The 11393-nt window shown below is 52.0% G+C and overlaps 2 protein-coding genes across 2 annotated transcripts; both read left to right on the forward strand.

Moving 5' to 3' along the window:
- Positions 1-299: 299 nt before the first annotated feature.
- Positions 300-4403, forward strand: EAH_00053420 (ubiquitin carboxyl-terminal hydrolase, putative; the record flags this gene model as incomplete). Its single annotated transcript, XM_013391053.1, has 6 exons — positions 300-403; positions 772-1012; positions 1192-1419; positions 1874-1931; positions 2843-3387; positions 3720-4403. The coding sequence occupies 6 exons, from the start codon at positions 300-302 to the stop codon at positions 4401-4403; spliced, it is 1860 nt and encodes a 619-aa protein (XP_013246507.1).
- Positions 4404-7302: 2899 nt separating this feature from the next.
- EAH_00053430 (hypothetical protein, conserved) lies at positions 7303-11393 on the forward strand (the record flags this gene model as incomplete). The annotated part of the gene is made up of 2 exons (XM_013391054.1): positions 7303-7425; positions 7632-11393. Coding segments are annotated over 2 exons (3885 nt in total), but the record flags the coding sequence as incomplete, so codon positions are not given.

Genomic DNA, 11393 nt, shown 5'->3' on the forward strand with positions numbered 1-11393 from the left:
CATTAACTCACGGACTCTCTATGAAGCGACTTAAAGTCAAGTTTCCCAGAAAAAAGGGGAAGGCGTTGTGCTGTACGTACACCAGAGGGCTTCTTCTCCAGCACGAACTGCTGCCGTTCGGCTACTGCATGCTGCTCGGCAAAACCGTAGGTGTATTTTCCTTTTAGTTTTGCATGCTATAATTATTTCTTCTTGTTTTCTGTCCGCGGGCATTCACGCAGCAACTAGGCTCGCTCGCACTCTCCCGAGCCGTCCTCTCTCCTTCTAATTTTTGGCTTACGGCTTCACCTTGCAGCAAAATGACAGCTTCAGAGGTGCAGGCGGCAGTTAAATGGGGCAGCAAATCGTTCAGTGTTCAGATTGACCTCACCGAGTCCCTTGAAGTCTTTCAGGCGCAGCTCTAGTGGGGCCCTACCACTCCAACCCTAAACCCTAAACCCTAGATCCTAATCCCCGAGTGAAAACAGAGCTTGGGAGACCCATCAGCCGTAGTAGGAGCGCAGCCACGCGATGCACAATATGTATCTCAGCTTAGGAAAAGTACTGTAGCACCGCAGCTGGCAGCACTTCTCTTTACCTCACCTGCATGCATCGCCATTGGAGTTCTGCAGTGCTTCAGCGTTGCTGCACGGCAGTAATAATAATAGTAATAATAAATTCGAGGGGAGGAGTTGGTAGTGTCTGGCATCCCAAGTCCTCTTCCAGGTTAAATTGTTTTTGCATGGGCATGCGTGCAAGCGTTGTTTTGTCTTCACTTTGCTGCTGCCGCAGCACTTTGACAGGCGTGCCTGTTGAGCGCCAGAAGTTGCTGTGCAAGGGGAAGACCCTCAAAGGAGATGCTGATTTGCGAGCAGTTGCAGCAAGTGGCTGTCCTAAGATAATGCTGATGGGCACAGCTGAGGAAGCAGCAAAAGTACTGCCTCCTCCAGAGAAAACTGTTTTCGTTGAAGACCTTACACCAGCTCAACAAGCCGCTTTGCTGCGAGAGAAGAAGGTTGAACCTCTGCCTAATGTGAGGGCTTAGGGTTTAGGGTTTAGGAGTCAGTGTTGTAGGCTGAAACGGAGCGTTTGGTTGGTGTTTGTTACGTCTCCTTTGCTTCCCGTTCTCCGAATGCAGCAGCAGCGCCTCGTCTTCCTCCTATATAGGATGTAGGGTTTAGGGTTTGTGTGCGCCTGCTGCTGATCTTTTAGGGGATTGTGAACCTGGGGAACACTTGTTATTTGGCGTCTGTTCTTCAAATGCTGCGTCCTGTATCTGACTTTGATTCTCTAATAAAAACATACATCTCGGGAGACGCATCAGTTGCTCAGTTTGCATCTTCAGGGCAGCAGGGTGCACTGAGACGGCTCGCCTTAGCCCTTAAGGACTTCTACAACCAATGGCAAGGGACCATTGAACCCGTTTCTCCCTTCCTTCTGGTAATCCAAATGTCTTGTACATATTAAGTGATATTTTCAAACCCATTGCGGGGAAGGGGGCCCTTTTCCTGCTGTTCAGTGGTTGCTGTTTTTCGTTGTTTGTTCTGTTCGTTATTTGTTATTTGGTGCTCTTTGCTGTTTGCCGCTTTTTGCTGTTGTTGATGGTTGCTGTTTGTTGCATGCGGGCCGCTCTTGTTCCTCCCTGCATATCTTGTTTTTATCGTTTAAAACTTGTTGTTCTCGCCTGCTCGCTCCTTTTTTGTCCACTGCCTATTCTTATTTTCTCGTTGGTTTGCTTGTCTTTTGTTTTACTGCTTCTTTGGTAACTTTTTTTGCCGAGGGCCTTTCGGCTAGGCATTGCGGCCCCACAGATGCAGCCTGTGTTGCAGGCATTACTAGTTTTTTAGGGTTTACTGAGGCTTAGGGTTTAGGGTTTAGGGTTTTGAATGCTCAGGTTCCTGCCTTGCGAGAGGCTTATCCGCAGTTCTCGAGGCGCTCAACTTCCCAGGCAGGTGCGCTGAAGGTTCCTTGTCTCGTTTTGTTCGTATTTTTGTCTTGTTCTGTTTATCTGTTTTTAGTGAGGAGTAAAGGCATTTGCGCTGTAAGGTGTGGCACATAGAAGCTGGCTTCTGGAAGGACATATTCAGCTCGTGCTGTTGTTGTTCTTGCGCAATTGTTCCTGTTGTTGCTGCATGCTGTTTGTCTCCGTTCATTGTCATTTTTGTTGTTTTTGCTGCACATTCATGTGTTGCTTCTCCTCTTAATTAGCTGTTTAGAGGGAGCAGATGCGTGCTCTCCAGCAGGAGGGAGATTGGAGCGATATCGCTTCCCCTGTCTGTTGGTGTTTTCGAGGGTTTAACCTTGGGGTTCAAAGGGTGACTGACTGAGCAGAAGTATACGTTCGTTGCTTGAATATATGTTAAATAGTAAGAAGGATTAAGGGTACATGTACTCGTATGTACCCTTAATCCTTCTTATCTACGCATGCAATGGCAACATGAAGAGAGATATATAGTGGGGTGGGGGGGAGTTTGGGTGTATCCTTGTTAGGAGCACTCGTAGTTGGGTAAGCGTTTTGCATTCGTCTATACATATATGTATAGAGACTAAGCGATATATATATATATATATATACGCAGATGCATGTACGCATATTGTATGTAAAATAGGATATACATGCCTACATATAGATATGTGTGCATACGTATAGCCTCGCGCATATATATAATATATGCATATGTATATATATATATATATGTATATGTACATATATATATATATATATATATATAGAGAGAGAGAGAGAGAGACAGACAGACAGACAGAGAGTGGTTGTTTGCGTGCAGTTTGCTTCTTCACAAGAGATGTAATAGGTGGATGTTATTGCGTATGGGGTGCGCGTGCTTCTGCTGCTGTTGTTTAGGCACGACGGGCATCCCGATGCAGCAGGACGCTGAGGAGTGTTTGAGTTGTTTAATGTCTGCGGTTGCGGAGAGCCTGGACAGAGGGGCAGCAGAGGGATTACTAAAGTCGCTGGCTTACGTCCCTTTGACTGCTTCTGGGGGATCTTCTTCGTCTGCGTCTTCCTCGTCTTCTGCTTCGTCTTCTTCAGCTTTAGATTTGCTGTTTGGAGTACAGGTGGAGGTCACGTCGAACAGAAACAGAAATGACGGAAGAGAAGAACAGCCAAGCAACGCCACTGTGCAAATCGAAAAACACCGCAAACTCACCTGCTTCCTGGGCACCCCGCAGAAACCTGTGAGCACGCTGGAAGAGAGTCTTAAGTTTTCTCTAGGAGACGAAGTCGTGCAGGTCGGCAACAGCGGCAAAGCTGCATCAACTGCAGCAGCAGCGGCAACGGAGGAAGCAGCAGCACCACCACCAGCAGAGGAAACGCTCACCAGGAGCAACCGAATCAAGAGCCTTGCGCTGTACCTCATTCTACATTTCATGCGTTTTGAGTGGAAAGTGGGAGGCACAGAATCTGAAAAGGCCAAAATATGTCGGAGTGTCAAATTCGGACAAACCCTCGATATGTTTCCTTTTTGCACGAAGGTGATTCAATGCACGTACGAAGTGCTGCTTTAAATGAATTGATTAGTTACTAATGAAGATGAGTGTCCGTGTTGTTTTTGGATGCCGCGGAACCCCTTGCTTAAACATATGCCACCCATCTCACTACGGTCGCTTCTGAACACGGGGCGCTGCAGTCTGATTGCTGTCTTGGTGTTCTCGCTTTTCTTTCTTGTTTGCTGAGCTGGAACAATGTGTTTTTGTGCCTTTGCAATTGCACTCCCCAGGAGTTACAGGAATCCTTCAAAGTGGGTCGGGCGATCGTTGCCTTGCGCCGAGAACGAGAAGCATCTGCCGGTGTTGCGGCAGCTTCAACTCCTGCTACCGGTGCTGCTGCTGGTCCTGCAACAGCAAACGGCAGCAGCAACGGCAGCAACCACAATAGCAGCAGCAACGGCAGCAGCAACAACGGCGGGAGCAACCCTACTGCTGATGCCTCTGCAGCACCCGCTGCAGCGGAGGCCGAGGTGAATGCAAATAGGGAGGCAGATGTGGCGAAGAGGGAAGCTGAGTTGCTTCTTCTTGCAGGGAAGCCGTGCCCTACGGGAACATATCAGCTGTTGAGTGTCGTGACACACCAGGGCCGTTACGCAGACAGCGGGCACTACGTGGGCTGGGCACGAGCAGGGGGAGCGGACGCTCCTCAGGGGCCCCCAAATGCACAAGATGAGGAAAAGAAGAAAGAAGAAGAAGAACAGCAGGCAGCTGCATCAGGCCCCGCCGCAAAAAAACAAAAGAATGCCGTCATGTGGCGAAAGTTCGATGACGACAAAGTTACGGAAGTGCCTTGGGAATCGATTGACCTCTCAGGAGGCCGCAGCGACTATCATGTTGCGTATTTGCTTCTGATGAAACATGTGTTAATCGTTCCATCGGAAGACGAGTTGAAAATACTGGCAAAACAGATGTAATCTGCTTGCACGTTTTGCACTCTCCTGATGAAGGAAGCCTCTTTGCATCAAACCCCAGCCAACTCACATAGGCGGAATTCATAGGCCTCTAACGCAGACTCCCTGTTACTTTTTTCCCCGTTTCGTCTTCCTCCCTCGGCGCCTTGTCAGTGATTTGAGGTGTAGGACGACGCAGGTGATCTTCCTTGTGACCGTCCAGGGAGGGATGGAGGTGCAGCGCCCGCAGCGGACTAGCCACCTAGCTAGCTGCTGGGGTTATACTTGCGCTTCGATCAGCACTGTGCAAAGCTGCGAAACTCTTCAGTTCAATCCTATTTATTTGCTCTTTCATGTAAGTGGGAGGTGAGATGGGAAGGTGGAGTCATGCAATCTACCCGACAGGGGTGGCGGCACATATTAGTGATTTGGGGGATCGCCGGCTAGGCCTTTCCTTTTTACTCCACAGTATTTAGAAGTGTTGGGGGCTGCGCTGTGCATGCAGTAGGTAACATCTCCCAGTATATCCTTTGCAGCCGCTCGGATCTTCACTGTAGAGCACGTTGAGCAGCGCAAAAAAAACCCTACCTCCGCATGCAAGACACACGAAACACACGCCAGTTGACTACTGGGTGTTCTGGCCTACCATCAGTTTCATGGTGTGGGAAGTTGTGGATTGCCCTCTCAAGTTGCCTTGAAACAGCGTCGCCTGTTCGGCTACATTTCCATGCGCTGCGCCAACGGCTTCAAAGTAGAGTGCTGCTTCAGCGTACAGACAAATGCGTAAGAGTGAAGATGCACGCTGAAGATGAAGGCTGGTGCTTCAAATCCAGTACTAAGGCTTCGAAAAAACTTGCTGGGGGACGAAGAGCCAAGCGGCTGGCAAGAGAATACTGCGAGACGCCTTCCACGCATGCTCACAGCGACCAACGCTTGTAAATCTTTAAACAAAGACTTTTGGACCGTGTATATGCATTTTCTGGCCCCTGTATGGGGCTCTTCATCGGAGTTTTGCATAATGGCAGAGATAACTCGGCAAAGCAGAGAGCAGAAAACAGCTGTTAGAAAACTACAGACAATGGAGACTATGTAAAACAACTCGCACTTCAGGAGAGGGAATGCTAAAGGGAGGCATCAATGAGGGTTCTTTGTGAACGGTAATGCCGCACCACCCGCGCGCGGCAATCACCTGGGGGCAGGCCAAATGACGCATCTCTTACGGAGAAAAAACCGGCTGGAAAATGCACGGAGAAGGCAGGCATGCCACTAGTGTAACTATTACTATTAGAAGAAAGCTACCCCAGTGGAAGAACCCCTTAAGCCCCGCAAGAGTGCACCGAGGGACTCTCCACATAATTAGTGAACAACCTTTTGGCTTTCAAACACTTCAAACCCTCTGAAGTATCATGTCCTTGAAGGATTTGTCTACGATGTGAAGTTTGCACTTGTGGTGAACAAACAACCTCACATTTTAATGCCAGAGTAGCCAGCTGCTGGAGCTGAGGAGACGATCTTTGCCTTGGGCGGTCACGCCCGCGATAAATGCACACACATATTACTTATATACTGCTTCCATAAATATTATGCATACGTCTTCCTTTCTGAAAGGGAAGGAGCACGTACCAACACTTGGCTTCCGTAGAAGAACAAGAAGCCGGAGGCCCCACTGCCTCGCGACAGGCCGTGTGCGTCCAGTCCTGTGTTGATACTCCGCCGGCTTCTCGCCAAAATTACCTGCTTCTCAAATTCCTCTTGTGTATTATTTATTCAATATTGCAGTCGAAGGGAAGGTTTTCATAATCTAGTTGCAGAGAGTGCTGTTGCGAGCTCCTCTACAAGAGCTCGCTCCTGCGGCGTCTCTTCAGTCTGCGTTGGCCCGCTCTTGTCTCACCAGCGATGTGAGCATATGCGTTTTTGTTTCAAGTGTAGATAAAGACCCGAATTTCGGGCTCTTTCATTGTTTTATTTCATTCATCACGGGGGGATTAACCCTGGCAGTTTAGCTTGAGCACCCATAGCGATGAGTTGAGCAGGTGGGACGCCGCCGCCGAGTCGTAGAGGCGCCGTGTTCCCCCTGTAAAACAGCCGTTTGGGAAAATTTATATGTTTCGTTCTTACTAACTTTAATGTCAAGAATAGGTTTTAATGGAGAATTTTCCCCATGAGGGACGGCCTGAGCGCTCGGGGGTCGTTTCACCTGTGGGGTCACCTGGGAGGCTTTCCTCGGCGCCGGCTGTGGTTGGCGTTCCTTGTACTTGTCGCGTTTTCCCAGCACTCTTCATCAAACGAAACTCTTTTGAAAGAGCCGGAAGAAGGGGTCGAGTGGAGTTCCAGCCCCAATGGCCTTGTGTCGGCGCATACACCAGCAGAAGCCTCCTCCAGTTTTTCTTTCTTTAGGCATATATTCGACCCTTTCTCCATCGCTTTATCTGTACTTGGGTTTCACAACAAAGCAGATGGACACGAGTTGCTGCAACCGAACAGACGCCCTCAGCCGTCAGCTAGTGGCACTGGCTCCAACAGCCGGAGGATAGAGGGCCTGCAGGGCTTTCCAGTTAGCGCAAGTAAAGAAACCTCGGGCACGAGGTCCGAAGAAAGTGAAGATGGTGAGACGGAGCAGTCTAACGCCTCCTTTGCACCTCGCCTCCTTCAAGATGCCCCTGTGCTTCGACGGCCACGGAGCGCTGCATCTGCTAGCCAAATAGCACCCAGCAACGGAGAAGATGCGAGAACTGAGACAGGCGAAAACACGGCAACGCGAACAACGACAAAACGTACGACAAGCACAAAACAAGCATCTACAACAACAGCAACGACCAAATCAACCATCCCTCTTCCTCCTCTTCAGGGCTGGAAGGAAGTCGAGGAGGGCCCCTTGGACGCCATGAAAAATGAACCCGACCTCACGCTCCTTTCGCAAGCCATGGAATCCAACCCCTTAACCCAGGGGGACTCCATAATCACCCGATTGGCCATCACTCTCTTCGCGCCAACAGATGAGGCGCTTGCGAAGCTTGATGTCAAATTGGAGGACTTGGCAAAGATGGTGAGCAACCCAAAAAGGCACATCTGTCTTTCAGATAAAACTCAAACCTCAGCTTAACGCTCCGAAAACTGTAGGGTTTTAAAGCCTCAAGCTTATGGCCTAGGGTCTGTTAGCTAGGGTTCAGGATTTAGGTTTTAGGTTGCATCGGTCAACGAACTTCAGAAAATACCTTGAGCGTTTCCTGGTGCCTGTCGTTGTGAGGGCAGACTTGGATGCCTCGAAAAGCATGGGTAGAAGAAATGGTCATCATGACGCACATTGTGGCGCCTCGTCTTATAGACCCGCGGGAGATAACGACGGAAGAGTCTGTGTTCCAGACGCGCAGCAACCAAGAACTGAAGATATACCGAGCTGGTCCTCCAGACCCGAAGCCCCCTGCAGACAAGAACGACGAAACGAACTCTCAAACGGATAAGAACGGCGAAAAAGATGATCAGTCATCCAGCCGCAGCAGCTCCTCCCGTGGCCGGCCAAAGGCCCGTGGTGGAGGCTCCCGTGAATCCTCCACTTCGGGAGGCGGAGGCAGTGAAGGCAGCGGTTCTGCTGCATCTGCAGGAAGAACACGGGGAACGGGGAACGCTGCAAGAAGGGATGGTGCCGCAGGAGAGGATGGGGAGGGCGCTGCAGCCTCAGGCGCGAAGCCCCCCCGTAGCCCCCGTCGGAGGACAGCTGAGCACGGGCGGGAAGAAGACGACGGCGAAGAGGAAGAGGAAGAGGAAGCGACGACTGGAACAGAAAACGAGAATGCGAGCAGAGGAATGCGGCGCACTTCAGATCGGTCTCGCATTCGGAAGGAAAGAGGAGGGGAAGGTCAAGAAGAGGAAGAGGAAGACAGGGAATCGGAGAGCCATGAAGAGGAAGGAGAACATAAAAGAGGCCAAAAGAAACGCTCACGGGATGCAGACGATGACGATGATACTGATGTAGACCCTACACAAGAAGTAAGTGATGATGAGGCTGACGAAGAGCACCCTCGCAGAAATATGGACAGGAACAGGCAAAGCCGACGTCGCTCCTCCTCACCACGGGCACGCTCGACCGAGGAAGTCGACGATGTGTTAGAAAAAGAAGACGAAGAGGATGAAGAGGATGAAGAGGATGAAGAGGATGAAGAGGATGAAGAGAGGGAGAACAGGCGTTCGGCAAGGGGGCGCCAAGGGCGGCGAGGGGTTTCTCGTTCACAGCCTGCTGCGGCTGGGGAGGAAGAAAACGACGCTGACAGAGACCTCAGTGAGGATGAATCTGAAGGGGAAGATGAAGACGACAGCAATGAGCATGACAGTGAAGAAGAGGAGGAGGAAGATGAAGAGGGAGTAGAGAAGAAGAAAAGGCCGAATGATGAAAGTAGAGAGGACGAAGAGGACGAAGAGGACGAAGAGGAAGACGAGGACGAGGAGGAAGAGAAAGAGGAAAAGGAAGCGAAGAAGAGGAATATGAACGATGACAGTGAAGATGATGGCGAGGAGGAAGAGGAAGAAAAGAAGACAAAGCGCGCAGACTACGACAGCGAAGAGGAAGATGAGGAAGAGGAAACGAAGAGGAACAGGAGCGATGAGAGTGAGGACGAGTGGGAGGACAGTGATGAAGCAGATGAACAAGACGCAGCTGCAGCGGTTCGTCGTGACAGGAGGAAAAGAGAGGAGCGGGGCAGGCTAGACGACGACGATGAGAACACGGAGGCAGATTCAGAAGATGACAACGAAGACAGTCTCCACGGAGAACGAAGCAGACAAAGGCAGAGTGCGGACTCCGATTCAGCAGCCCGAGCCCCTGGCGCCCATCACACCACCGCCACCACTACGCGAGTTCCCCGATCCTCCCATGCGCGCTCATGGAGGACTACGCGACAAGGGGACGAACCTTCCGGGGCCTCAGAGGAAGAGAGGGGGAGAGGCGGGAGGGGGCGTTCTACAGCACCTGCATACCGTCGTCCGCAAAGGACAGCACTGCGGTCTGGCCCCTCCGACGGGGAGGAAGACGGCGAAGGGAAGGACGGCATTGCCGGGGCCTCCTCAACCGATGAAAACGAAGAAGATGAACAAGCGGATGACAATTCACAGTGGAGAACTCTCCCTTTCTTCAGGCGCAGCAGGCAGACTAGTTCTGCCTCCCGGACTTCTTCACCTTCTGCTGCTTTTGGAGGAGGGCCTCGCAAGCGGGTTAGAAGGGAACGTTTGTCAGATCAGGCCTCAGACGAGGCAGCTGATGACGCCACTTCCAGAGAGAATAACACCACGCAGAGGGCTCCGCCGCTGCGAGGAAGAGGGATCTCGTTTGAAGAAATGCCTCCCCAACGTGCCTCTCGGCAGGGTGCACAGTCTTCTAGGAGCTTTGGGGGGCCCTCGACAGGCAGCAGACCTGGAGCCTCCTTACCCGCAGAGCGAAGCGGAATTCTTTCCGGGATCCCTGAGGGGAGAGATGACGGTGATGACGACGGAGATCAAGATTTTCAGGAGGGACGTGGAGGTGGCATGTTGCAACGACGACTAAGTGAAAAGGAGAGCAGCAGCAGCAGCAGTACCCCTACCTCCCCACCCCTCCCCTTACGTACCAGCTCAAGTGGCAATATCGGACTCTTCAGCAGCTTTGCGCGGGCTAGCGAGGGGAACATTACAACGAAAGGAACATCTCAGCAGCCTACATATACACAGACTGTTGCCCCACAGGTAGCCACTTCAGTGACGGTTGCTGCACGATATCCCTCTTCCCGCCACACCACCAGCGGCATCAAGAGCACTAGCAGGAGCGCTAGCAGCATTAGCAGTAGATGGAGGAGCAGCAGCGCTTCACTTAGAACTGCTGAAACCCCGCCAGTTTTGACGACTGCCACTGTCCAGAACTCTACAGACCCTGCGGGCGACAGGCGCGCTACATCGACGGACCTCCAGCTCTCTACCCTCACAACGACCCCAACGCCAGAAGCTCGAATCCGCACGAGTCCCATCCCGTCCAGTTCACAGCGCCCAAGAACGGGATACACCTCCTTGACTGTAGCGCCAACGCGAAGTGATGTTGCCACGACGTCTCCGCTTCTCAGCGGCATCAGCGCTCCCCAAGCAACCATGACCGGCGCCTCAAGGCACATCCAGCCACATGCGGACTCCCCGAACTCCGCACGACCCAGACGCACAACGAAGGAGAAGGAGGATGAAGAGAAAGATGAGGAGGATAGCAGTGAGAGCTCGCGCACAAGTGCAGCCCGTACACCACGGGGGTCTCAAGCTTACAGATCGAGCTCTTCCACACGCGGCCCAAGAGGCGGCACTACGCTCACAACCACACGACCCAGACGCACAACGAAGGAGCAGGAGGATGAAGAGAGAGATGAGGAGGATAGCAGTGAGAGCTCGCGCACGAGTGCAGCCCGTATACCACGGGGGTCCCAAGGTGACAGATCGAGCTCTTCTACGCGCGGTCCAAGAGGCGGCACTATGCTGACAACCACACGACCGAGACGCTCAACGAAGGAGAGCGAGGATGAAGAGAAAGGTGAGGAGGATAGCAGTGAGAGCTCACGCACAAGTGCAGGCCGTACACCACGGGGGCAGCAAGGCGACAGATCGAGCTCTTCTACGCGCGGTCCAAGCGGCATCACGACGCTGACAACCACACGACCCAGGCGCTCAACGAAGGAGAAAGAGGATGAAGAGAAAGATGAGGGGGATAGCAGTGAGAGCTCGCGCACGAGTGCAGCCCGTACACCACAGGGGTCCCAAGGTGACAGATCGAGCTCTTCTACGCGCGGTCCAAGAGGAGGCACTATGCTGACAACCACACGACCCAGACGCACAACGAAGGAGCAGGAGGATGAAGAGAAAGATGAGGAGGATAGCAGTGAGAGTTCACGCACAAGTGCATCTCGTACACCACGGGGGTCTCAAGGTGGCAGATCGAGCTCTTCTACGCGCGGTCCAAGAGGAGGCACTATGCTGACAACCACACGACCGAGACGCTCAACGAAGGAGAAG

This window comes from Eimeria acervulina, genomic scaffold (genome assembly GCF_000499425.1).
Source record: "Eimeria acervulina Houghton genomic scaffold, Eah_scaff988, whole genome shotgun sequence".
Taxonomy (NCBI): Eukaryota; Apicomplexa; class Conoidasida; order Eucoccidiorida; family Eimeriidae; genus Eimeria; species Eimeria acervulina.